Consider the following 27,331-nt stretch of genomic DNA (forward strand, 5'->3'; position numbering starts at 1 on the left):
GGGAAAGGTTTCTGTTGGGGCTCAGAGAAGGCTGAATCATCTGACTGGACAGGGACACACTGGGGTAAAGGCTCATGGAAAGTCCTCTGAAGTCCCATCCTCCCATTCCTCTGATTGCAACAGTCTAGACCTGCCCTTACTCAATCAGCTGGGCACTCAGTCCTGAACCAGGCTGCGTCACTTGGGCTACTGGGCTCACGGGTGCCAACCTCAGGCTATGGGAGCAGCCCAGCAAACTCTCCCTTGTGCCCCAGAATGGCTGGCTATCCCAAATCTAGCCCAGAAGTATAACAATTTTTTAGTGTTTCCTATTTGCCAAATATTTCATAAAACTACAAATGAGGTGTGAGACAATTGCAGCTAGCACGGGAAAGAGGATGGCCCCAGGTCCAGAGCTCGGACATAAGATTTCAAGTCCAGCTCACTGCAAAAGGCTGGCCCTTCATCCCAAAGCTATGGAGTAGGTACTCAGAGATGGGCCAAATGCCCGCTCCCTGCCCAAGTTGCATACCATCAGGCCAGAAAAGCTGACAGACGGTGTGAGAAGCATGGAGCAAGCACAGGGGGCTACAGGAGGGCGAGCAAGATTCCCACCCCAGTCTCCCCACCTACCCAGGGTATAGAGGATCCGTGTCATGAGGTTAAGGCCCATAAACATGGCCATCCAGCCAGCAGCCCGCAGGCCCCATGTCTTCATGGAGTTGCTCTTTTGTTCTCTAAGAAACACCTCCTGTAGGACAAAGCAGGGCAGGTGGCTGAGGGGGGCATAACAAAGCAGGAGACATTGGCCATTTCTGAACAGATCAGAGGGAGGCAAGGGCGCATCTCCCTCCCAGGTCTACGTGCCTCCTCAACCTAGCAGTCTGCCGGGCCATTCTTTCCCTTACCAACCTCTAAATGCTGAAATTCTCTGACTGCTTCAGTCTACACTCTCCCAGGAAGGTGCCTTTCTGGGCCTCACCCCCTGGCTCCCACCGCCTATGTGACATCTCCACTGCATATCTTGGCACATCTGACACTGACTCTCGAGTTTCCACCCCAACCTGTTCTCTGTCATCTCCATCTCAGCAAACGGTACCACCCACCCACCTGCATAAGCCAAAACCTGGGCGTCAAACTTGGCTTGTTCCTCCCCTCACCATCTCTCATCCTGGCCATCAGCAAGTCCTGTCAACACGGGGTCCACATTTCCTCAAATCCTTTCTCACCATCATCACCCCTCTCACCAAGGCCCCTTCAGTAGCCTCCTCCCCATGGGCCTCCCTGCTTCTGCCACCACCGCCACCTTCTCCATGCAACCAGCTTCGCCTCAGCCCCATTGGGGCACAGGTCAGACCTCCCCTGCCTTGGGGCCTTTCACATGTGGTTGCTCTGCTGAGAGCATGTTTGCCCAGTTATGCCTGACCATCTCCTACACGTTCTTCTAGTCTTGGCTGAAATGCCATGTCTTCAGAGAGCCTACCTAGACATTATCTATAATAATAATATGATAGCTAACACTTACTGCTTACTATTTATCAGTCATTGTCCTAAGTGCTTTACAAGTATTACTTAATCCTCAAAATAACTTGATGGTCCTAACCGGTTTGGCTCAGCGGATAGAGTGTCGGCTTGCAGACTCAAGGGTCCCAGGTTCGATTCCGGTCAAGGGCATGTACCTTGGTTGTGGGCACATCCCCAGTAGGGGGCATGCAGGAGGCAGCTGATCGATGTTTCTCTCTCATTGATGTTTCTAACTCTCTATCCCTCTCTCCTCCTCTCTGTAAAAAATCAATAAAACATATTTTTAAAAAAATAACTTGATGAGGAGGCACACTTATCTCCATTTTACAGAAGAGGAAGCTGAGGCTCTGAGAGGGTAAGTGACATGGCCAGGGTCTCACCCCAGCAGGTAACTAAGCTATGAGCTTGAGGGCATGTCTGTTTTATCCCTATGTCCCTGGGGCTCAATAAAATGGATCATCTTCACAACAACCAAGTAAGGTAGGAATAATTGCAATAATCATTTTTTTTTAATTTCCATTTTACAGAGGGGCCAACAGGCTGAGAGGATAATCAACTGGCTCAAGGTCCCGTAGCCAGCAGAAGGCAGAGCAGGCCTTGAGATGGGGCCATCTCCAGTGCCCATGCTTGTCCACACTGCACTCTCCTGTCCCCAGGACTGACACCTGGACAGCCTGACTCCCAGGGTTTGGTTTCTAAGGGCCCCAGGTTGCCTCCTTGGCTCAGGGCCTTCTCTCCCTGCTTAACAGACCCCAGACCCTGTGCTGGAGGCCCAGGGTGGTCAGGAAGCTCCTGCCCATCTCCACTGTCACAGTCTTCCCTCCTGGGGAGTAATCTAAGCCATGAGCCCACCACTGCCCCCAGCCTTTGCCTGCAAGAGGATGGAAGCCTGGGGTCAGGGCTGATGCTCTGGGAGAGAGAGAAAGGCCTGGACAGGGCTTCCTAATATTAGAAACTCCCCAGGGGGCCCTGAGAGCTGCTGGAGGAAAGGGTGACTCATGCCATGTCAGGCTGGGAGGTGGCAGCTCCACCCTGAGGTTGGTAACTGGGCTCCTAGGCTGCAGCCCAACCACACCCTAGTCCTGGTTAGAGAAGGCTGGGCCCATGCAGCTCCCCGGGGTTGGGTGCTAAAGTGAGAGGGATGACAGCTGAGGGCCTAAGCTGACGCCTGCCCACTACCCTTTTCAAGACCTTCTGATGCAAAACCCAGCAATCCTAATCAAAGCAAGCACAGAATATGTACAGTGATACACTGTGTTCAACAATGGAAAAGCTGTATCTTTCTGTTAAAGAGGATTTCCTGCTTAGAGAAGAGTGGCTAACTTTTAAGGCATGCAACTGAACTACTCGGTACATCTTTGTACCCCTTCTCCTTGGGACTTAAGGGGAGGCATGACCCTCCCCCTTCCTCTATAGAGAGGAAGGGGGTGCCTGCCCTCACCTGGTGAGACTCTGCAGCTCAAATCCCTTCACTGCCACCTAATCCACCCCCTCACAGGGGCCCTGCCTCCTCAGGAGTCTTCTTCCCCTGACCACTCTCTCTGGGTGCTGGCCACACGGACACTCTTGATGTTCCCAACAAGGTGAACTCTGACCTGCCTGGACTGCTTCCAGCACTGACCCCCTCTCTTCACTTGGCTCTCAGCAGAAATGTTACTCAGAGAAGCCTTTCTAGACCACTGTCAAAGCAGATTCCCTATTACGCCCGTTTATCTCCAAGCATCTGCCTCCCCTTCCTGATACTCAGCGCAAGGTGCCCTTACTTGTTTTACTGATGAGTCACTCTCCGCCACAATACTGGACGCCAGTGAAGGAGTCTGTTTTGCCCAGTGTTCTATCCTCCGTGTCCAGCACAGTCTGGCACACGGGAAAATGCTTACTCCTATTTCTTTATTGCCTCGTTGCACTGGCTATGACCTCTAGTAGTAGGTGCTTATTTAATAACCTTATTAAAAGTGGCAGGGAGGGGTACACCAGTCCCTCCATCACAGAGGTAGACAGCAGCAACTCACCTCGGCTGAGAAGTCCCCATGGTGCAGGAGAAGCAAGGTGTCCCCAGACTTGGTGGAATATGGGACTAGCTGGTCACCTCGCTGCCGGGCAATCACAGTGACCTGGTCAGAGAATTGAGTGTTGGAGCTGAGACAGTGCCCAGCCCACCCGGCTCCAGCACCCCTCTACACTGTGTGTCTCCTAGGGAAGTGAGTGAGGAGACCGATGCCATCCCAGTTCTTAACCTGGGGTCTACAGATACCCATGGATGGCTTCAGGGCACACAGACCTCTGACACTGCTCAAAGGCATGCCTCACTGAATACGAGCACATGAGCACAGTTCCTGGAGGGAGGGTCCAAAGCCACATTCCCAACGCTGTCCATGGTGTCCATTCCCAGAGAGATCGGAAAGCCCTGCCTGAGTCTGCCCTGGAGAAGTTACATTACCACATGAGCTGGACCCAGGTCAGGGTCGTCGCTGCTCAGCCCGGCATAGGAGAAGGATACTCGCACGTCTCCGACCTGGGGGGTGGAAGAAAGGGGGGTGAGTGAGGCCAGGAGCAGTCAGCCTGGGCCTGGGTCCATGGCACTGTCGAGCCCCTACACTCACCCTCTTTTCGCACCCCTGTAGCTTTTCCCAGGTGGCTCCATCACCTAGAACTCCCTCCCCTCCCATTTCACTTGGCCAAGTGCAGCTGTGGATGCCACCAAACTGAATCAGTCTTAAGTGAGAACGTGACTGCTGTGTATTCCTGGGAGACGGTACTTCAGGGGCCCTGATCTGTACTATCTGAACTGTCGAGTCCCTCTGTGCACCTCTGGGTACTTGGGGTTTTCACTGTGGTAGAAATAGTCTCCCCGGCGAATGATGTCCACGTGTGGGTCCTCCAGCTTGGACAGGCTCAGTGGCTTGAAGTTGTCGACTTTGTCAATGAGGCCTGAGAGAAACCGGGTGGTTAGAGACGATGGTGTGCAATTTGAAACCCCCTGATCTTAAACCCCTCAGCCTGACATCCTTCCCACCGCACCCTCACACAGCCCTGCCAGCTGCCCCCTCCTGGCTCATTCTCCTCAGGGCCTTCAGCGCATGACCCCCACGCACAGTGCCCTGCTCCAGCCCCCGCTCTTCCACTGCTGCCCCTTGCCAGCCCCACTGCAGTCTCCCTCTCCTCCAGGAAGCCTTTCCTGTCCCCTCTCCATCCAGTCAGAGTGACCACAGCTCTGAGAATGGTCTTGGCTCTGCACCCATTCCACCTGGGGTCTGGTTATCCATGTCCAAGCCTGGCTCCCATGCTGCACGGAGACCCCTGGAGGCCAGGCTGGTGGCACTAGCTAAGCAACAGAGCAGATGGCAGAAGGCCAAGCCCTCGATCCCAGCCTCTCCTCCCTCACCTTGGTTATTTGGGTCCTCAGTGTCTTCTCTCCCACCTTCCTGGGTCAAGCTCAGGGACAGAGCCCTAGGAGTTCCTGTGGCCCGTGACACTGCCCTGCCCTTTGAAACCCACTCTTTGGAATAACTTGGTGGGGAGGGGGATGAGCCACCCACTCCTTGGCACAGAATGAGATGCCATATGGGGCTCAGCGGTGGAGCCCTCAGGGAAAGCCTTGGCTCGACTACTGTCTCAGGGCCCCTTGAGGAAGGGCTCTCGGCTTCGTCTGGTCAGAACAGGCACCGGCACCACAGCAGCGCCTGGCAGTCCTTCTCTGGAATAATCCAGGGGTTCGAGGAACCTGCCCGCGGTGGGGGTGTTCTACACGAGTCCCCGCCTCCTAGAGATTTGCCTTCTCTCTGACCCCAGCCCAAACCATGATCCTTGGAAAGGTTCTGGTTGATCCATGTCCAGGGCAGCAGAGCCACCTTCACCACTGAAGGGCTGAGTGCTGAAGGCACCAGTGGCTGAATGGAAGCAAAGAACCTCTGGGCTGGCGATGGCTCACCCGAAGGGGCCAGAGACTTACCTGCCGAGAGGAAAAACCTGCCAATCTGGACGAAGGGGGCTGTTGCTATGAACGACTCCACGGCCATCGCACTGTGGGAAAGAGGGAGCTATCAGGGAAGCAGGACACCAGGTGGGAATATCTGAGTTCCTTTGGGTTGTGCTGGGGAAGGTCCCTACCCAGATGGCTCCTGCAAGTCCAGACCAGCCAGGCACTGCAGACATCTTGTCTTTACCAACAACTCTACCCCCTGGGTGACCTCAAGTCCCCCTTCCCTGGATGGAACATCCTCATTCTGTCTCCTGTTCCCAGAGCTCATACCCTCTTGCCTAGACCCCAACCAGCCTGTCCCACCCCCAGCCATTAGATGGACCTTCCATGGACCGCACAGCCTCACTGACCCCAGCCCCAGGTAGTGTGTAAGCCCACTGTGCACATTCACACCAGGCCTGCTCCACCCCACGCCCCTGAGCTAACATCCCCCTGCCAAAACCCTACAAGGGCCCAGATCACATGCCACTGCTCCTGTAAGCCCTTCCTGACTGTCCTCCTTCCCTATGGCTAATGGTTAACAAAGGCTTCCCTGGTACTACACATGCAAATCCCTTTGGGCAAGTGTCCAGGCCTTAAATTCATGACTTGTTTGAGGGTAGCTTGTTTGGGGTCAGGGAAGTTGGGTCTCGCCTCTGTTCCTGGTGCCCAGAAGCTGTCCCATCTAGCACCCAGACTTGTGCCAGGGAGTGGGTGGTCATCCCAGACCACAGTGTGCCCCACATGTCCAACACTTTAATCAACTCATGAGGCAGAAGTAACTCAGTCCCATTACTCAGATGAGGAAGCTGAGGCTGGAGACATGCCAGTGACGGCTAAGGCTGCACTCAGGCCTGGGGGCCCAGACCTCACCTAGGGTTTTTGTGGCCAATCTCTCGGTCGAAGTTTCTGCTGTTGACGATTTCCGACCGCCATTCAGGGTCTGTTGTGGGAAGAGGGAACAACTCAGCAACCATGGTAGTAGTGGTCACATGTCCAAGGTCCACTTATCCAAGCCTGTGACCATTGTAGAGCTGAAGGGGCAGCTCCTAGAGCCTCGCTGGATGATGGGAGAGCAGGGCTTTGAGCACCAGCACCCAGGGACCCCGACACCTGGTTCCGTGCCCTTCCCCACTGCAGGGATGTGCCCAGCATCTGCCCTCAGGCCTGGGATGTGGCCCTGGAGAACAGGGGCCTATACTCACTGTAGGAGTACTTCCTCTCTGTTTTCACCTGCCCGTCCTCAGTATAATCTCTGTGGGGAAAGTACAGCAGTTCCAGAGTCAGTCTGTCACCCTGAGACATTCCCATCTCTAAGCATCTCCAGCTGAAGCAACTTGGGGCTACCCAGTCAAACTGCCCAAATGGAGCAGGCCTTGTCTGCACCAGCCCAGACAGGCTGCTCACTCCCTGGCAGACAGCCAGCTCTAGCCATTGAAGGCCCTGACCCGGGAAAAACTGCTTTCTCATCTGGAGCTGAAATTTGCCTCTGCCTGGCTCACACCAAGGGTCACAGTTGCTCTCTCTGGACTCAGAGATCTGGCTGTACCCTCTGCTCCAGGACAGCCCCATGGAGACCCTCTACAGGCGCCCTGCGCCAAGCTGAGCTTGAGCTGCTCCGGCTCACCCAGCCACCTCTCCACCCCTCAACTCATGGTCCATTTGGCTCAGGTGGGGGTGGCCCACCATAGTTCCAGGTGACCCCCACCATGGCCACTGAGAGTCTCCCCTAAGACGTCCGTTAAAACTGATAGGATGTTGCCCTAGACCAGGGGTGGGCAAACTTTTTGACTCGAGGGCCACAATGGGTTCTTAAACTGGACCGGAGGGCCGGAACAAAAGCATGGATGGAGTGTTTGTGTGAACTAATATAAATTCAAAGTAAACACCATTACATAAAAGGGTACGGTCTTTTTTTTTTTAGTTTTATTCATTTCAAACGGGCCAGATCCGGCCCGCGGGCCGTAGTTTGCCCACGGCTGCCCTAGACAGTTTGGCTCAGTGGATAAGAGTATCGGCCTGTGGACTGAAGGGTCCCGGGTTTGATTCTGGCCAAGGGCACATGCCCAGGTTGTGGGCTCGATCCCCAAAGGGGTGCATGCAGGAGACAGCCAACCAATGATTCTCTCTCATCATTGATGTTTCTATTTCTTTCTCTGCCTCTCCCTTCCTATCTGAAATCAACAAAAATATTTTTTTTTTTAAAAAAAAGAAACCTGATAGAATGTTGCCAGCTGGGTGGTTCAGTTGGTTGGAGTGGTGTCCTGTGCACTAAAAAAGTTATGCGCCAAAACCGGTTTGGCTCAGTGGATAGAGCGTCGGCCTGCGGACTGAAAGGTCCCAGGTTCGATTCCGGTTAAGGGCATGTACCTGGGTTGCGGGCACATCCCCGGTGGGAGATGTGCGGGAGGCGGCTGATCGATGTTTCTCTCTCATCGATGTTTCTAACTCTCTATCTCTCTCCCTTCCTCTCTGTAAAAAATCAATAAAATATATTTAAAAAAAAAAAAAAAAAGTTATGGGTTCAATTCCCGGTCAGGAAACACATACTTAGGTTGCGGGTTCAATCCCTGGTCAGGGTGCGTATAGGAGGCAACCAAGTGATGTATGTTTCTCTCTCTCTCTCTCTCTGTCTTTCTCTCTCTCCCCTCCCCCCCATTTCCTCTCTCTAAAAATCAATAAAAACATATCCTCAGGTGAGGATTAAAAATAATATTTTTAAAAAACTCATAGGATGTAAGCCAAGAAGCCATTTCTGTCCCCTCATGGGAGAGAAGATGGAATTAACACATGGGAAAAAAAATTGTGGCCTGAAACCAGTAACGCCTTAAGCTCAGGCCACTCTGCATTGGATTTCTGCCACCTCCAAACAAAAGATCACTCACTAATAACTTCGGGATAATTTGACATTTCTCTGATAGACGATTTCATACTTTAAATTTCAGAAGTGTCAAAATGAAAGTCACCTACATGTTACCCTCACATCTGCACCTTCTCTTCCCCCAGCTGATTTTCACTCACTGGTACCTCACCTGGACTCCTCGGTTTCCACCCACTGGTACCTCACCTGGACTCCTCGGTTTCCAGCCACCGGTACCTCACCTGGACTCCTCGGTTTCCACCCACCGGTACCTCACCTGGACTCCTCGGTTTCCAGCCACCGGTACCTCACCTGGACTCCTCGGTTTCCACCCACCGGTACCTCACCTGGACTCCTCGGTTTCCACCCACCGGTACCTCACCTGGACTCCTCGGTTTCCACCCACCGGTACCTCACCTGGACTCCTCGGTTTCCAGCCACCGGTACCTCACCTGGACTCCTCGGTTTCCACCCACCGGTACCTCACCTGGACTCCTCGGTTTCCACCCACCGGTACCTCACCTGGACTCCTCGGTTTCCACCCACCGTTACCTCACCTGGACTCCTCGGTTTCCAGCCACCGGTACCTCACCTGGACTCCTCGGTTTCCACCCACTGGTACCTCACCTGGACTCCTCGGTTCCCACCCACTGGTACCTCACCTGGACTCCTCGGTTTCCACCCACTGGTACCTCACCTGGACTCCTCGGTTTCCACCCACTGGTACCTCACCTGGACTCCTCGGTTTCCACCCACTGGTACATCTCCACGTGCCGCCGCAGCTTCACCGCTGGAATGTGGACCCCATAGTTCGGATCAGACAGGAGCTTCAAAAAGAATCAAACAAATCAAAAGTGAATACATAAAAAACAGAACCACACCGGCCCAGAATGCCTGGCTCAGGGGAAGCTGGACTAGAAAATAAACAGACAGAGGACCAGGACGGGACAGGACAGAGAACTCTACGTTGCTTCACGTAGGAGAATGGAGTGAAGCTGTCTTTCCCAAGTTCTAAACCAATGCCTGTGACATGTGCCTCACAGCACAGGCTCAGGCAACATGGCCCAATGGCCCTGGAAAGGTCCAATAACCAGAGTACCTTCGTAGCCTTGCACTAGACACACATGCTAATCATAATCATTAAAGCACCTATTTGTGAAGCTTATGCCACATGCCAGGCACTGTGCCAGGATGTTAGCTACTTAATCCCACCCAGTCTTCAGAACTGGCCCCCCAATTTGTTACAATTCTTCTCCCCAATTTACAGATGAAGATGTTGAGACTCAGAAGTGATGGGTCCACACAGCTGCTGAGTGTGGGGTCAATAATCACACCCATGTGTGTCCAAAATCCTCAACCGAACAATGTCTAGTGATGTGCCGCACGCCTCCGGGGGGTCAGCAACCATGGTGAAACGCACCTTGGATGTCCGCAGGGCCCCAATGATGTGCACCAGCCTCCCCTCGTTCTCCGGAGCCACACTGTGGATGCTGTCAGGGGACACCACAAGTGAGAGCCCCTCAGCCAGGGCGGTTGCTGTCTTCAACGCGCGACCCTGTGAGCAAAGGGGAGTGAGCATTTCAACAGCTCAGGCGTAGCCTGACACAGCATCTCAGGGCAGCATGGGCCTCAGAGAGCATTGAGACTGACGTTCCCATGTTGCAGTTGGAAAACTGAGGTCTACCAAGTGGCGGTGTGGGGACTGAAACCCAGGGTTCCTGCTTTCCCAGGCAGACCTCTTCCCACCACCCCACTGCCTCCATACTAGAGCTAGCTGCCGTTTTGTCTGCCTTGTACCCCTTTCCCTATTTTTGTCTGCTTTCTCCTCCCCTTCCCTACTCAGTCCATGTGATTTACTTGGGTGTCAGTCCAAATCATGTGACCCAGGCCTAGCCAATCAGAACATTTGTTCATTGGCCATAGGGACTGGTTCAGAGTAAACACTGAGACCCAAGCCAGGACTCAGAGATCTCCCTGCAACTGTTGCTAAAATCATTTAGAAGGAGATGGTTCCTTTGTTCTCTGGGGCTGCTAAGCTGATTGGATATAAACCTGGAATTCCTTTGCCACCACAAAGGAAGAGTCTGCCAAAAAAAAATCTACAACAGAGAAACACAGACAGCAGATAAAGAAATGGAGATTCCTAGTGACCCAGCATAAATGCCTGGATGCAACCATGCCTAAAGCTGGTGCTACCCCCAGGATTTCAGGTGTGTTAACCTATCTACTCTCTTCTCACTTATTTTGGTTGGGGTGGGATGTGTGTGTCAAATCACAAAGAATTCTGGTGAATTCAACATCCCCCTCTCTCTATTGTAAAATCTAAGTCCTTATTACTAAATCCAGCCTCTGGATTCACAGCCTTTGCCCCCTGACACTATGGGGAACCTCACGCTGCACAGACCCTGAACAATTTACCTCATTGGTAAAAATTAAGTAGAAGGAGAGTAGGAAGGTCACGAGCCCCACAAACATCCCACCCGAGGTCTCGCTCAGCCGCTCCAGGAAGCCTGGCTGGGGGTCAGTCGTAATTTTGACATGTTCTCTTCTATTACTCATATTAGAATACTGAAAAAAAAAAAGAATAAAATTTAGTTTTTAAAATAAATCAAATTTCATTATTTATACTCAGTTTTCATCTTAATTATATAGGTAAAAATGCACAGATATTAAGTGTACAGTTTGATGGGTTTTGACAAATACATACCCCATTTGACCAACATCCTGGACAAGATACAGAACATGTCTATCGCCCTAGAAAGTTTCCTTGTGCCCCTTTCCGGCCAACACTCCCCTCCCCCCACCTCCCAGAGTTAACTACTATAAGCTGGTAAGGTGGGTAGAGATGACACCCCCAGTCCACATTCTGAATCAAATTCCCTATGAACAGGATAATGGAGACTTCCTCTGCTCATCCTCACTACCCACCCCTACACCTATCCTAACCTGAAGGGCACCCTCCCGAGCCTTCTGCCTTCCCTTCCAAGTCATCTTGATGTTGGCTACATAATGAGTGTTGAATACCTCTATGTATCCTCAGTGACACATACCCTTCCAGTCCCAGCACGCTGGGCTCAAAAGTAATGAGCTGTGGGAACAGAGGTCAACACACAGGCCCTGAAAATCACTTGCTGTGAACCCCTGGGTAAGTTGCTCTACCTCTCTGATCCTGTGTACTCGTTTATAAAATGGAGATGGTAAACAGAACCTGTGACAGGACAGTGGTTACACTGCTTAAAAAATCTTCATCACCTGCCTGCTCCACCCCACCAGGGCTTGGTGGCTCCTCCCCTAAATACACACACCGGGCTACTAGAAGCAACAAAGACTTGGCAATAGAGGATACCCAAATTCATCGACATTCCTTGGCAAGGGTCAGGTCCCAACATATCCCAGATGGTCTCTGCCCACCAGGATGGACCAGGATGGACACTGTGAATTTTTTTCATATATTAAGTTCCTACTTCACACCAGGCACTGTTGAAAGCATAGCCTCCCTTAAACTTCCCAGTAACCCATCCCACTAGAGATCAGGGCCACACAACTACAGAGAGGAGGAAAGTGGATTTGCCCCCAGGTCTGCCTGACTCCAAAGCCTGCCATTTTCAGCACCTTCCCCTGACGTCATCTGCCAAGCTGGCTGTGAGACCTGGGCAAGTGCCTTCCCCCGCTGGGGAAAGTCTCCATCTGTAAAATGCGGTGGTGGGGGTATGGGGGCGGATAGGAGTCCACCTTTAGGGGTAAGTGAGTCTCCTGACTGCCCTCTCTCCTGGCAGACCCTGGGCCTCATGGACCACCTCTGAGGCCTTTCTAGGTGCAGCATTCAAGGCCTCTAGGCCTCGAAGACAACTCTAATCTGGGGCAGAGTGGCTCGGGCTGTCAGCCACACAAACTCTGCCTCTCAGAGGGTGTGGGAGGTAGAGAGGATCCTTGGAGACAGAGAAGGGGTGGAAGGAGGGTGTGACCGGCCAGGAGAGAGTGGGTAGGACACTCCACCACAGCGGGAGGGAGTGTCTGGGGCTGGCCGGTTCCCCAGCTGGCTCCAGAAGCACTTTCACAGAGGAAGGGAGTGGTGAGTCACCAGCTTCTCCCCTAGGCAGCACCCTGGTGGAAAGGGCCGCTCGATTTGTTGAATGAATGTTGCACTTAAGTAGAATGGTTCTTGAGAAACGCTGGCTGCGGGGAGAAGAGGCCAGCGGCCTTTGGAAAGGATTCACCTCCAATCGGGACCTTTCTAGCCAAACCCACGCTAGGAGGATGAGCGGCCAGGCAGCAGGGAAATGCGCCCTCCTACGGTCGCCCTACCTCCTCCGCTCCCACCAAGACCTCTGCCCGTCCGCAGCATCACAGCCTCGGTTCACCTACCCGCCTAGGCGGGAGCTCACTGCCTGCGCAGAAAGCCCTGTCGGTCCCTGCTGGACAGCTCCGCCCGGGCGGCATCCCCCTCCCCACCCTTCCCGCGGACTCGCCCCCTCTCTGAGGTCACGTCCAGCTCCGCAAATCTGGGAACAAGGGCCCCGGCGGTAACTGGGGATGAAGGTGGGGCTGCTGGGAGGTGCCGCGCGCAAGTAGATCCCAAATGTCCGGGGCAACACCTCCTGAGTCTCCCTGCCCACAAAAGCGCGCCCAAAGAATACGGACAAAAGGAGTCTGGAGTCTGGACAGGCTAAGAGAAATGAATAGATGGATTAGCTGCCGGGAGGCATGCAAACAGCATGCAAAGGGAGCCAGCGGGACGCACAGACCAGGGTCAGTCGGACAAGCAAAATGGATCCACGGGAGGAAAGAGGCCCCGTGACGGGGAAGTTTGGGTGTGGCCCGACAGACCAGGGGACACTCACATTCGCGGCCATGGTGAGGCCCGGCTCGCCGCCCCGGCTCGCTCTGCTCAGGGAGGAAAGGGGTTTACGGCCAGAGTGCGGACGACCTCTTGTCTGCCTGAGTTGCGAAAACGCGCGTGAAGCCCAGAACCAGAGGGGATGTACTACAATGTTACCGCCCCGTGATCTCCAGCCTCTCTGCTCATGCGCGCCGCAAGGTCTTTTGGAAAACGTAGTCCGTGGTCAGGCACTTTCGCCACAAAGTTGCAAAAGGCCTTGTATGTCACTGATACGCCTGCGCATTGCAAGGCTTTCTGGGAAGTGTAGTTCCCGCTGCCCGGCGGCGCGCGGCCTGCTGGGTATTGTAGTTCCCTGCTGAGGAGTCCCCAGGCTGGGGCTGGAAAGGCGCGGATGCAGGCGCGCGGCGGGCAGGCCTGGAGGGGGCGGGTTCAAGTGGGCCTCGGAGCCTCCCGCCCTACCAGAGGAGAGGTCACGGCGTGAAGCCGCCGCTGCCGCTGCCGCCGCTACCGCCGTGAGGTCTGAGCGCTGGGCTGCAACCATGGCCTACTGCCGGCAGGAAGGTAGGGGGGGTGAACTGCCGAGGAGACCGGCCTACGAGGCCCTGCCGGGGTCTGCTGCCTCCGCACGCTTGGGCACCCGGCGACCTCATTGCCGGTGCGGGCAACCCCAGGCTGTCCGGGGTACCCTCCTCGGGACCTTTGGAGCTGGCTGGGCGGCGGGGTTGCCACCCCCGTTTTGCAGATGAGAAAACCGAGACTGGGAGGAACGAGGCTGTTCCAAGGTCACACAGAGGCTCGAACCCGGACCTCAGAGGTGCCGGCTCGTGGGGGAGTTTATAAACTAGACCCGAGCGGGTAAGGGGAGTGCTGGGCACGTTTCCCCTCCGGCTCGCGATTGGGAATTCATTGTCACTCTTACTAGCGCTCTTACCGCACACCACGTGTTACCATTTGCACGCGCCTTGTAACTGTCCTGAAAAGTCATGCGGGTTAGGCGTGATAGAGTGGTAGAAGTACCGGCAACAAGAACGTTTTTTAAATATATTTTTATTGATTTCAGAGAGGAAGGGAGAGGGAGAGAAAGAGAAAGAAACATCAATGATGAGAGAGAATCATTCATTGATCCTCTGCCTCCTGCACGCCTCTAGCAGGGACCGAGCCCGCAACCCAGGCATGTGCCCTTGACCGAATCAAACCCAGGACCCTTCACTCTATCCACTGAATCATAGGGCTAGGACAATAAGAACATTTTTTTTTTTTTTTTTGAGTCCCAACTATATATCAGGCACTCTTCAAGGAGCTTTATAGGGTTTGTCATTGATCTCGCAGCGACCTTTGTAAGTCAGGCTCAGTTAAGACCCAGAGAGACTTGGCTAAAGTCACGTGATGGGTAAGTCGTGGAGCCGGGGTTTAAGCCCTAGCAGTCTGGGTCCAGAACTGCACCATCCAATCTGGTGCCCAGTGGATTCCAGGGAGCCCTCTTCTGGGAGGACACCCCCCACGCCCCATCCACACACACACACACACACACACACACACACACACACACACAGTTCAAAAGCCTCCAAGCCTATTTCCAAACTTGTAAAATGAGAGTTAAAAGAAATTGGCCTTCATTCATTCAGCAGATATTCATGAAGAACCTTCTCGATCCCAGGTGATGGGGATGGTGGAGAAGCTACAGAAAGAGTGGGAACTCACCCAGAAATTCTTTGGCGAATAAATAGTCCGGCTCCCTCACTTTAATTGGGGGAATCTGGAGCCCAGAGAAGATGACCTACCCAAGGTCATAAATCAAGTGAGGGGAACAGTTAGTCTAAAATGTTAAGCCTTTTCCCTCGCCCCACCTTGCTTCTAGATTCCTCCTTTCCTGGGTCGTAAAGCCATGGTAATCATTGATGTTGCTAATGAGAACGATTTATGTTGACTAATGCTTAATTGTGCCATGGATAAAAGTCCTCTGCCCTTGCCACTCCGTTAAACAGTGGGTCTCTTGTTCTTAATTTTCTTTCTCTGAATCTCTCATTTCATCATTTAACAAGTAATTTTGAGCCTTTGGGGTGTGATGAGGCTGTACAGATTAAAACCCCTCCTGGACCTTGAATATTGCTAGGAATCACAGGTTATCTGGGAATGAGAGTTAGGTTTCTTCTTCCACCAAAGCATTGATCCTTATCTTTTCTGAGTTCAAAGATCTTTCTTAGTTTAGGGATGAGAATTGAAAGTACTCTTATCTAGTTTTTATCTTATCCATACCCACTGCCCCTAAATCCCCAACTTTTTGGTTTTTTTCTACCCACCAATTTTTTTATGCTTCTCCTGGGACTTAGAAAAATGGTCACAAACTCATTGCCCTGTAAGGGCTTAAAAGCTAAGAGAATTAATTAGATGGGCTATATTCGCCATATTCCCAAGATCTAGCACATGGCCTGGTCTATAAATGGGTGCTCAAGTGTTAATCGAATAAACTCATACACGGACCTGCACTCTGTTCTTATTGAATCGCTTGCCTGTGCAAATTTACTTCACCTCCCAGCCTCAGGTTAAAGGCCTTAGCTTGCATTCAAGGCATTCCACAGCATGGCTCAGCCTTGCTCCCTGGCCTTGGGGTACCCACACTTGCCTGTTCCTTTCTTTAGTTTCCCCCTTTTCTAACACTGAGCCTGCCCTCTCCTGTTCAGTCAACAAACATTTACTGAACCCCTATGGCATGCCATCTACTTCACATTAGTAGTGAACACAGGTGACAAAATCTGCCTCCATGGCCTGGTGGACACTCCTGGGTTGGGTATGCTCAGAGACTCTGATGTAGTGATCCAATGCATATCCATGCTGCCATTCCGGGGAAAGGTGAGACCACCCACCCAATAGTGTTGTCGGAGTGCTTAACGGTGATAATCATTCTGTCTTCCTGCCCCTCTGCTGCATGTCCTAATCCAGAGTTCCGTTTCTCCACTTAACTCTTTCAACAATAATGATTACCCACTATGTTCTGGGCACTGTTCCAGGCTCTGGGGGTACTGCAGTGAACGGAAAAGACAAACCCTTGTGCCTAAGGAGCTGACATTTCACTGAGGGAGATGGGTGGTGAATAAATACATAACACGGTAGGTGAAGAAAAGTGCTGTGGCGAAAAAGAAAGCAGGATGACGGAGATGCAGAATGGTCAGGGAAGGTGGCATCCTAGCAGGTGGTAGGAAGACATGCGAGGGAGGTGCTACTGGAGGAGAGAACAGCCTGTGCAAAGGCCCCGTGGGGGGTGTGTGCTCAGCATATTCAAGTGAATGCAAGAAGGTGCTGGAACGTGGGAGCAAGTAGTGGAAGGTGAGGTCCTGTGAGGGATGCAGATCTTTCTAGACATACTGGTACTTAAAGCTAGAACCAACCTCATTTGATGGTGGAAGTGTGAGAGAAGACAGGCGTCAAGGGTGGCTGTACAGAGTAAAACTCCACAGAGTTAGTGAGTCTTGGTATCCAACTGCTCAGCCCCACTCTGAAGTCCTGTTTTCAGAATGACCCCTGGAGCCTTGGGTTCCCACCCTTCCCAGGGTCCTGGAGTGCGGATTGATTTTCTCTAGTTGACTGCCTTTCCTTGTGAGCCTTGGGTCTAGCGTCTCCATTCATTGCACCAGAGAGCACTTTCTGTCAGCTTGTCCACGTCTAAAACTATTGGCATCTCTCGCCTCTGGTGGCCTCTTCCTGGCCATTTTCTCCTTGTCATTTGAGCGGGATTTCAGTTGAGAGCAGAAACTTGTTTCACTTTCTTTGTTTACCATGGTAGGTAGGCTGAGCTGGTGAGGGGCCTGTTTTTCTGAGTCCCCCAAGGTCAGGAGGTGCCTGACTACCCCCCTAGTTGGCATTCTTAGGACTGGTTCTAAGTTGGCGTGCTTAGGATTGGCTCTTTCTTCCATAGTTAGGACTGTCAGGAGTAAGTAAGCATTGTCCTTGCATTCACTTTTAAACATTCCAGGAAGCGAAGGCCTGGGAATATGTATATTTCTTATTATAAATCACAGTACCACATCCGTCCATCCAGTATAACCTCTCTAAGAGGGATGTCCAAGAAGATGCTTGCAAGGACTCAGCCTGTGGGAGGAACCTGAACATTCTCGGAGGGACTGTGCTAGGCCTGGGACTCGCACGCTGGCTGTGTGTCACAGCTACCTGTGAAGCTAGGGAGCAATGTGAACGTGCCAGAGTTTGATTTAATTTCCGTTGGGTGCGGCCTGGCCTCTGGACCTCCTTATTGGTCTGGGTCTAGCTGAGGTCTTGGTAAACAAAACTGTCAGAGCTGAGCTGAGAAATTTGCTGTCAGCTTATTCTGCTTAGCATTCAGCATTTTTTGCAGGTTGCTTTCCAGTGTCTTGAAAATGACAGGACCACCAGGGTCGTTAGTTACTTGAATGTGCCCTGGCTGCTTGGCCCAAATCCTTTCCCAGGCCATGTGGGAAAAGCAGTCTTCCCTGGGATAAAATGTGAGGTGTGGAGGCAGAGACCAGCTCTGGGCATGGAAACTTCGGGTCGGCTGAGGTCCAGTCCCTGTGCATGCTGAGGGTCACCTGTTGGTACTGTTACCCGTGCGGAAAGGATGTGAAGCACCCAGGCGCCTTCCCTCTGTCCCCTCACCTGTCCTTTTCACTGGAAGTGTCGCTCTGCTTCTTGCTGTCACCCCAAGCCTCTTTCTTAAATGTGGCAGCCCATGCATGTCCCCACCCCCAAATAAAAGTATGAAATAGTGAGAGAAAATGCCAGCAGCTCTCAGAGAGCCACATTTCTGCAGGCCTGGCCTCTGCTCCCACAGTAGCTAATTCAGTCCAGGCCACTGACTAAGGCTTGTCCAAGAGCACATTTGGATGGTGCCTGGCACCTCCCATCCCCTTCGATGAGGGTCTCATTACCCCAGATCTCCTGGGTCACAGGGGGTAGTTAGGGCTATGGAATTTGTCTTTCCCTTCAGCAGCTGGGTACCAGTAGCTTAGAAAAAAACTTATTCATGCACTCAGCAAACATTCATTGACTTAATTCTAAGCTTCTTGGTCAGGAATTGGGTCAGTATTTATTGTACAGAACATTTTTTTTTTTAAATATATTTTATTGATTTTTTACAGAGAGGAAGGGAGAGAGATAGAGAGTCAGAAACATCGATGAGAGAGAAACACCGATCAGCTGCCTCCTGCACATCTCCCACTGGGGATGTGCCTGCAACCCAGGTACATGCCCTTGACCGGAATCGAACCTGGGTCCCTTGAGTCCGCAGGCCGACGCTCTATCCACTGAGCCAAACCGGTTTCGGCTGTACAGAACATTTATTCCTGCCCAAGCGCACACAGCTCTCAGGATAGAGTCCAAGTGATACTGAGTACTCAGTGTCAAGCTGTCATTATTATTCTTATGTTCGTGTTTTTGGGGACAGTGTAGGTGTGTGGAAAGGATCTCCATAGTGTGGCCTTTGGAGTTGCAGAACTGGATTCAGATTCCAGCCCTGTGTGAACAGATCACTTCCCACCTTAAAATGGGGCTCCTGCCCTAGCCTGTATGGCTCAGTGGATAGAGCATCAGCCAACAGACTGAAGGGTCCGGGTACGATTCTGGTCAAGGGCACATGCCCAGGTTGTGGGCTCGATCCCCAGTGGGGGGGCTTGCAGGAGGCAGCCGATCAATGATTCTCCCTCATCATTAATGTTTCTCTCCCTCTCCCTTCCTCTCTGAAATCAATACAAATATATTGTTCTTTTTTAAAAAATGGGGCTCCTGCTGTCTCCTGTGAGGGTAATGACAAGATGGCAGGAGCTAGCTGACATGCAAGACCCAGAGGGGCCAGCCCTCCAGGGACTGCAGGGCCAACTGATGACCATGCAGCATGTGTGGCTCTAGGACAAGGTGCTCCCCACTCACCGTGGGATAGGAGAGATACCTGCTGTGTAGTTAGCTGATGGCCACAGGTTTTGGGAAAGTGAGGACAAGTGCCAACAGCTACAAGGTGTAGAGGAGAGAGTCCAGTAGGTGAGGTCCCTGCCTTGCTGGTTGATTTTGAGTCACCACTCCGGGCTTTGCTTTTTATGCTATGTAAAATCAGGGCAATAAAACTTTATAGGTTCACTGAAAGGTTAGTTGAAGTGAGCCATGGAATACACCCATCCTGGTTCATTCAATGCTGGTTCCCTTTTCTGTGCTTCCCATGAGAAGAACCTCATATAAAATGCATTTGGCCCGGCCAGTATAGCTCAGCAGTTGAAAGAGGCTGCCGGTTAATTCCCGATTAGGGCACATGCCTGGGTTGTGGGCTCAATCCCCTGTGGGAGGTGTATAGGGGGCAGCCGATCGATGATGTTTCTCTCTCATCAATGTTTCTATCTCTCTATCCCTCTCCCTTTCTCTCTCTAAAAATCAATAATTTTATTTATTTTTATTGTATTATTATTATTTTTTAATGCATTTGGCTCCTACCAGTTTGCTTTTCTGGAGGCTCAGGGCCCTCTGACAGCCAGGTTCATGGGGCTAGGCACAGTGGTCGGCAAACTCATTAGTCAACAGAGCCAAATATCAACAGTACAACGATTGAAATTTCTTTTGAGAGCCAGATTTTTTAAACTTAAACTATATAGGTAGGTACACTGTTATTAACTTAATTAGGGTACTCCTAAGGCTTAGGAAGAGCCACACTCAAGGGGCCAAAGAGCCGCATGTGGCTCACGAGCTGCATGTGGCTCACGAGCACGGGGCTAAGGGTTCTGGCCCTGACTAAGGTGTCTTCCTGATGCTGGTTTTTGGTCTTTGGAGGGCATCAGTCCTGGCTCTGCTGCCTAGCCTGTTATGTTTGGGTTTGTTGAATGTTCTAAAAAACAACAAGCTGCAGATTGTCACAGATGTGTATGTCAAATTAGATGCCTCAACCCAACAGTTTAATATAAGCAGGTGAGCCTCCTTCACTGTAAGTCGGTGTGATTGGCTGCCTCTTAGCTGGGCCCTGGGGTAGGCCCTTTAAAAATAGTTTCTCAGCCTGGCAGATGTGGCTCAGTGGTTGAGCATTGACCCATGAATCAGGAAGTCACAGTCCTTAGTAGGGGGTGTACAGGAGCCAACCGATCAATAATGCTCTGTCATCATTGATGTTTTTCTCTCTCCCTCTCCCTTCCTCTGAAATCAATTAAAAATATTTTTTTTCAAAGTGTAGTTTCTCAGATCACTATAATCTTATGGGTCTTGGGACATGAGTGAGCCCTGTTGGTTTTCAAAGTTAGATGTTGGAGGGCTCATCTCTCAAGTGTGTGTCTTCAAAGCTGGGATGCTCAGTGTGGGGTTCCCCCCCTTCGCTCCTCAAGGAGAAACTCCAGGTTTTGAGTTCTCTCCCTGTTGTGGGTCACTGTGGTGGGGGCGGGGTTTATGGCGAGACTGTGTCCAGGCCTCTGCCTCTGCTGCTCACTTAGATGTAGTTTTCTTCTCTTTGCCCAATGTGCAGTTGTCACAAGCCAGCCTAGGTTTTTTAGTGTGGGGGTTTTTTTTAGCATATTTTTATTGAAAATATATACGTGTGTGTTTTATTATTGATTTCAGAGAGGAAGAGAGAGGGAGAGAGAGAAACATCAGTGATGAGAGAGAATCATTGATCAGCTGCCTCCTGCATGCCCCCTACTGGGGATCGAGCCCGCAACCCGGCATGTGCCCTTGACTAGAATCAAGCCTTTAGTCCACAGGCCTACACTCTATCTACTGAGCTAAACAGGGTAGGCCAGCCTAGGTTTGTTTTTGTTTTCCAGCCTTGGTTTTTTAAAAAGGAAATTGTGCCACAGGAACCTGTAGACTCAGTATGTCCCTGGGGGAAGGAGAGTTCAGACGTTTCTATATCATCATCTTGAACACTCTTCTTTTTCTTTGGCTTTTTTTCTGGCCCTCATGCTCCAACCCTTCACACCCCACACCCCAGCACAGTGAGAGCAGCTTGTGTATCAGGTGGGGGTGCCCAGCAGCAGGCACTCCCAGCATCCCTGGGCTAGTAAGCCGTCATCATTCCACAAGTATTATCTGGACACCGACTGCTCGAAGATCCCTGCAAGGTCTGGGAGGAGGGGGAGGCATGACAAGTAGGAGGGGCTCACAGGTTGATGGGAAATAACATGGACAGTCAGCACCATGGAAGGACTGCTCCTTTCTTGACCTGAAGAAAAAAGACTTGTTGCATCACCAGAATGTCAGCCAATTTGGGGACTAAAAGAAGCTGCATTTGGTAGGATTGGGCATCTCATCTCCCACGTGGAGGATACCTGTGTGGGCAGGGTTTGCTATCACCATCCTCACCCAAGACCTTGGTGGAGTTTTCGTTCCAGCCACAGGTACTCGGTAAAAGCGGCTGCTAAGCCGTGCATCGTGCAGAGTCAGTGACTCAGCCCAGGGAGGGCAGGTCGATGGTCACCTAACTTTGGGGTTTCACGTGGGACATTCCTCAAACTTGGTGTGCTTGCCTGTTTTGGACGTAGGGCTGATTTCACTGCTCTTGAGTGAAAGGTTTCTTCCTCTGCTCTCCAATCACTAGGGAAGGATCGAATTATATTTGTGACCAAAGAAGACCATGAAACTCCAAGCAATGCAGAGCTGGTGGCTGACGATCCCAACGACCCATACGAGGAGCATGGTGAGTGGCGTGGGGCCTCCCAGGGACCCACGGACATGGACTGAGGGAAAAGTTCATTGTTCAAAAATGGTCTCCCATTGTGCCCTAGCCAAGGCAGGTGTGCATCTCAGCCATGGGCCATCTCTCAGGACAGTGGGTTCATCGCCCTCAGAATTGTAAGGGGCTGTTTTGGGCCCTTGTTCTGATGCACTTCCCTGGCCATTAGGCTAGAACCTACGAGTTTCTCCTTACTGAAGTCTTCTGCCTCTTTTTCTTAGTTTTTGTGTTGGCTTAAGCTGCTGGTTGGATGCTTCCCAGTGACTATGTTTCGGGAGAGGGTGTCAGTGGATTTTAGCAGTTCCAAGTAGGTTAAGGTGACAGGAATCCCCCTGTTCAAACAAGTTACCACGCTGAATTCTGCCACATCTACAGACTATTAGCAAGCAGGTACCTAATAGCCACACCCTTGTTCTGTGAGGTATTTTCTCCTTGTAGGTTCCCCAACAAGCACCTTGCCGGAAAAGCTCACTTGAGATAGAGGGACAGTGTTCTAGCAGCAGGATTCAGCTAACCAGTTACACACAACTCAGTTAATGGTCACTCGGGCATCACTCCAAAGACTTTGGACTGTTGGGCTCACTAGGACTTACCCAGCCTGTGTAAGGCAGCTGTGTATGTGCAGTATTCATACATAGTCCAGGTTTCATAAACAGTACTCACTCCACCAATCTAAAGCCTTTTCTGACATCCCTGGTGATAACAAACAAGTCTTCAGTGTTGATTGGTGATACATATGATTAAAAGAGCTGGTAGGAGCTGCCTGGAGAGTATGGGCTCCTGGTTGGGATTTTTCAAATGCTAAGAATAAAGTGTATGTTCTTAGGTAGGACACTGTTTACTACCCTGGCTGCCCCTAGGGATAGAGGAAAGCTCAGTAGGCATTATCTAGCATCTTAAGGGGACAGTGGGAAGTGCAAACATTATACAAAGTATTAGATTTCTGAGAATCACAGCTATAGGAGTAATCTTAAATCACACTCTAATAAAGAAAAGTAAATCACACACAAATTCTAGTCCCTTGCTTGTCTTTAGATCCGTATTAGTTAAGCACATTTCTTTAATTGATTGAGTCTGTGTGGGGCCTGCAGGACAAATCAGGTTTGGTTTTGTCTGCCTCATAGTCTTTTTATAAAAACTGAATGTGTCTGTCTTTAGATTGTGCATTCCCCCTACTTTCTGCCATTCTTTATCACTACGCTTGTTTTTTTCTCCTATCTGCTTGGACCCTATAGGTATTTGCCTTTGCAAGCCCTTCTTGTGAATAATTGTGTGAGGAGGTATATAAAACAGAACTCTGGGACCCAGGATCTGAGCTCTCAGTTGCAAAATTGCTCGTCTTAAAACATGCTGCATATGCACTTAATTTAACATGCTGAAGCTACCACTGATGTGTTTTTACATTGTTTCCCTGAAGTGCAAATTGGCTTCATAGTGTCCTCTGTGAAGCACTACTGCGTTCTAGCTCACCTTCCTCTGATAAACAGTGGTACAAGGACTCCTGCAGACCTAATTATTACTTCTTTTTTTAAGGAATAGTGATAGTCCTTTTTTAAATTAACTAGAGAGAACGAGAGGAAAGGAGAGAGCGAGAAAGGAACATCAATTTGTTGTTCCACTTATCTATGCATTCCTTGGTTGCTTGTATGTGCCCTGACCAGGGATCAAACCCAAAACCATGGCATATCGGGACAACACTCTAACCAACTGAGCTACCCAGCCAAGGCCTGAACTATTACTTTTTAAAAATATATATTTTTATTGATTTCAGAGGGGGAGACAGATAGAAACAGCAATGATGAGAGAAAATCATCAATCGGTTGCCTCCTGCGCACCCACACAGGATCAAGCCTGCAACCCGGGCATGTGCCCTGACCAGGAATTGAACCCTGACCTTCTGGTTTATAGGTTGATGCTCAACCACTGGGCCACACCAGCAGGGCTGAACTATTACTTTCAATGTTAGCATTATGATATATTTCTTTTTGCAAACTGCTTGTGCAGGTGTGTTAGCATTGTTGAGCATCCAGGGGGCAGCGTTTGTATATGCTCCCAGCGCTGACAAGGCCTGCGAAATTGGGAGCGGTGGTGAGATGTGGAGCAAAGAGCATGGGCTCTGGGAATCCTAAGGGCCCTCGCTGTAGTCCTGACTTAGACCCCACTGAACCCCAGAAACCTCATGTGTAAACTAGAATTAGAAACACCCACTGCAGCAGGTTGACAGAAGGATTATGCGATTTACCACATATAACTTAATGCACAAAAATGTGCATCGCAGCTGTCATTGGTGCCAGTGGTGAACTCCCTGCCAGTCTCATTACCATCCCTACTGTTAGCCTGTTTACTAGTGAGGAGCCGCAACAGCAGATTTGTTGATCACTGAAGCTCCTAAGGTAGAATTAAGAGACAGGGTTCAGCCTGGGCCTAGGACTTCGGACGCTAGCTCAGAGCGCCAGACCTGGGTATTTCCCTGGAGTGAAAAATCATGTGTGATTTCACTGGGCACTTAGAGTCTTTTTGTTTTGTTTTGTCTTGTTTTAATATATCTTTATTGATTTCAGAGAAGGGGAGACACAGATATATCAATAATGAAAGTGAATCATCCATCAGCTGCCTCCTGCACACCTCCTACTGGGGATTGAGCCCACAACCCGGGCATGTGCCCTGACCGGGAATCAAACCGTGACCTTCTGGTTCATAGGTCAACACTCAACCACTGAGCCACACCAGCTGAGCAAGAGTCTTTCTTAAAGAGTGCTTACAGTCTCTGTAGTCAACTTGTGTAAGAGAATTCTGCATGAATCATATTTCTGTCCATGTCTGTCACAAAGCTGAAGTTAAGCCATCATCTTGAAAGCATTTTGGAAAACTGGGAAATACTATTTAGATGTGGACAAAGTTCAAAGATAAGAAAAAATGTAAAGTTAAAAAGGGAAATGAAAATCCGTCTGAAATTTCAAACTCTCCCCAACAGTGCAACAATTTGGTTAATGTAGTTAGTCTCCCTCTAAGTTTCTCATTTTTGTAAGAATGAACCACACCACTTTGGTATGCCACTAGCCTTTTTCTTGTAAACATGTCTTGGACATCTTCCCAGTCAGCACAGAACAATCAAACTTCTGGTTTTTACCATTTTCCAGTCCTCACACTGTGTGTGACTTCTGAGAGCAGCCACAGAGCCAGAGGGCTTGAGGAGCAGCACCCATGGGCGGGGAGCAGAGATGGGAAGGAGGAGGTCAGTGCCTCAGCTTGTTAAAGTGTTTGGGCTTTCCAACGGTTCTCATTAACCATCCAAGTGATGGCTTCTCCTTTGGACTAAATGGATTCCAGCAGGTAGCTCTTCGAGCACAGCCACAGTATGGGGCGTGGCTTAGAATATAGTTAGTGTTGCACGTGGAGAAAGTCTCACCAATGGTGGCTTTTCTCCAGCTGAGCCAGGATTGCTGGATGTGCTCCAGGCATTTGAACCTATAAGAGGTAGGTCCACAGGCAAGTGCCTGCCGGGCAACAGTTCATGCTGTTCACCTCTTAAGTGGCCTGGGAGGACAGGACTTGGTTTGGCTTGTTCTGAAACCTTCAAGAGCATCTCTCACATTTTCCTTACCCACCTTCCTGTTCCAGGATTGATCCTGCCCAATGGAGACATTAACTGGAACTGCCCGTGCCTGGGGGGAATGGCTAGTGGCCCCTGTGGGGAACAATTCAAGTCAGCCTTTTCCTGCTTCCACTATAGCACGGAGGATCTCAAGGGATCAGACTGTGTAGACCAGTTCCGGGCCATGCAGGAATGCATGCAGAAGTACCCAGACCTCTATCCCCAAGATGAGGAGGAGGAGGAGGAAGAGAAGAAGCCAGCAGAACGTTTAGAAAAGGCAGCTCCCGCTGAGGCCACTGCAACCAAAGAAGAGAAGGGGTCAAGCTAATGAAGGCCATGCTGCAGCACTGGCTCCAGGCCTTCCAGTCAGAGTGATATGAACCTTTTGCAAATGCCTTTCGGTCACTCTCCAAGAAAGTCTTCCCCTCTATTGTTCTGTGCACTGTAATGTACAAAATAACTTATTTTGATGATCAGGGGGTTTGGCCCCTTGACATATACACTGAAAAACATGGGGTTATATGTTTGTATCTCACATAACTCCTCTACCAGTGACTGTGGCTACTGTTTTCGAATTCTCCTCTGAGATTACCTCTAAGTTTGCCACTTTGAAATAATGTGCTGAATACTCTCAGCAACTAAAAATCATTAGCTAGGAGTGTCTCTTGTGAGTGAGCTGATTTATTCTGATTCATTATCTCCCTTTTAGTAGATTTTATACCCGTTTGGGAAATGAAATAGAAACAAAAACATCTTCCTTTAAAAATGCTGGAATGGGGCCATTCCTAATACAAGAGGCCAGATAATCAGATACTTATTTCTCAAAAAACATCTTGACCTTGAATATATTAGATACTAGGCTTCATTTCTGATACATTTTGGTTTCCATTTTCATATTGAGCCTCAGGTTTTCTTTCTAGAGAGTGGAGCTTTGGACCCTCTGACTCACAGACACTTTCTAAAAAGAAGAAGCTGGTTTTGCTGTTCTTGTTATTCCAGAAGCCCTGGTTGGGGCCTGTGTTCACACTGGCTCTGGCTCAGCCTGTTCAGATGCAATATTCTTGAGAGGTGGGGACCTACTTGTTACCAAAGTAGCGACCAAGAAGGAAACACGAATTAAAAGGAGAGCACGGTTTTACCAGATTTTGAATGTGTCCTTTCTTTTTACTGATTAAAAATGTTTTTGATGTAGGGAAATATAAATTATGAAAAGTTCAATTGAAACTGCTCTTTGACCCAATTTTCTATGTTGAGTTCATATCAAGCAGTTTTTGTCTCTGAACAGATGCCTTCCTAATCCATGAGGTGGGGCAGGCTCTTCCCATTTGAAGATAAGGCTAAGTAACTTGCCCAAGGTGTAACTGCCAGGCAGTTTTCAGGCTGTGATGCAGTAATGCCTCATTTGTCCCAAGTGTATTGGTTCTCTATTGCTATGTTAAAAAATTACCTTAAAACATAGCAGCTTGAAACAAACATTTCTTATCTCACAGTTTCCGTTGGTCGGGATGATGGGTTTGGCTTCACTGGCTCCTCTGGCTCAGCCTCTCACCCTGAGATCAAGGTGTTGGCCAGGGTTGCAGTCATCTCAGGGCTTGACAGGCTTTCAAAACGACTCGGCTGGTTTGGGGCAGGAATTCAGTTCCTTGTGGCTTGTTGGATTGAGGCCTCAGTTCCTGATTGGCTATTGGTCAGAGTCCTCCCTCAGTTCCTTGGCCCGTGGGCCTCCTTAAGTCAGCTCAGCATGGCAGGTGGCTTCCACCAGAGAGCAAGATGGAAGCCAGAGCCTTTCGTAAATTAATCTCAAATGACATTCCCTCGCTTTATCATCGTCTGTTAGAAGCGAATTACAGCCCACACTCAAGAGAAGGGACACAGGGCATGAGAACCAGGAGGCTGCCTACACACCA

At 50.5% G+C, this 27,331-nt stretch overlaps 2 protein-coding genes across 5 annotated transcripts in view; one reads left to right on the forward strand and one right to left on the reverse strand.

The window, feature by feature from the left end:
* Positions 1-13,333, reverse strand: part of TMEM43 (transmembrane protein 43) — a 32,187-nt gene extending 18,854 nt beyond the window's left edge. For 3 of the 4 annotated variants that reach the window (XR_004971533.1, XM_036332324.1, XM_036332323.1), the window contains exons 1-11: positions 13,166-13,333; positions 10,743-10,892; positions 9,745-9,879; positions 9,057-9,151; positions 6,670-6,719; positions 6,338-6,407; positions 5,456-5,526; positions 4,313-4,434; positions 3,944-4,018; positions 3,516-3,617; positions 613-730 (exon numbers count right to left, since the gene is read on the reverse strand). Coding sequence is in view for 3 of the 4 variants with exons in the window: in XM_036332324.1 (XP_036188217.1) it covers positions 613-730; positions 3,516-3,617; positions 3,944-4,018; positions 4,313-4,434; positions 5,456-5,526; positions 6,338-6,407; positions 6,670-6,719; positions 9,057-9,151; positions 9,745-9,879; positions 10,743-10,892; positions 13,166-13,177 (1,000 nt within the window). In the remaining variant the exon portion in view is untranslated. The remainder of the gene's footprint in view (positions 1-612; positions 731-3,515; positions 3,618-3,943; positions 4,019-4,312; positions 4,435-5,455; positions 5,527-6,337; positions 6,408-6,669; positions 6,720-9,056; positions 9,152-9,744; positions 9,880-10,742; positions 10,893-13,165) is intronic. The other variant, XM_036332321.1, reaches the window with a different exon arrangement.
* A 184-nt stretch (positions 13,334-13,517) lies between these two features.
* Positions 13,518-26,567, forward strand: CHCHD4 (coiled-coil-helix-coiled-coil-helix domain containing 4). The gene is made up of 3 exons (XM_036332348.1): positions 13,518-13,725; positions 21,695-21,793; positions 25,451-26,567. The coding sequence occupies exons 1-3, from the start codon at positions 13,704-13,706 to the stop codon at positions 25,750-25,752; spliced, it is 423 nt and encodes a 140-aa protein (XP_036188241.1). The 5' UTR covers positions 13,518-13,703; the 3' UTR covers positions 25,753-26,567.
* The last annotated feature ends 764 nt before the right edge of the window (positions 26,568-27,331 follow it).

The sequence above is a fragment of the Myotis myotis genome, unplaced genomic scaffold (assembly GCF_014108235.1).
Source record: "Myotis myotis isolate mMyoMyo1 unplaced genomic scaffold, mMyoMyo1.p scaffold_m19_p_13, whole genome shotgun sequence".
NCBI lineage: Eukaryota > Metazoa > Chordata > Mammalia > Chiroptera > Vespertilionidae > Myotis > Myotis myotis.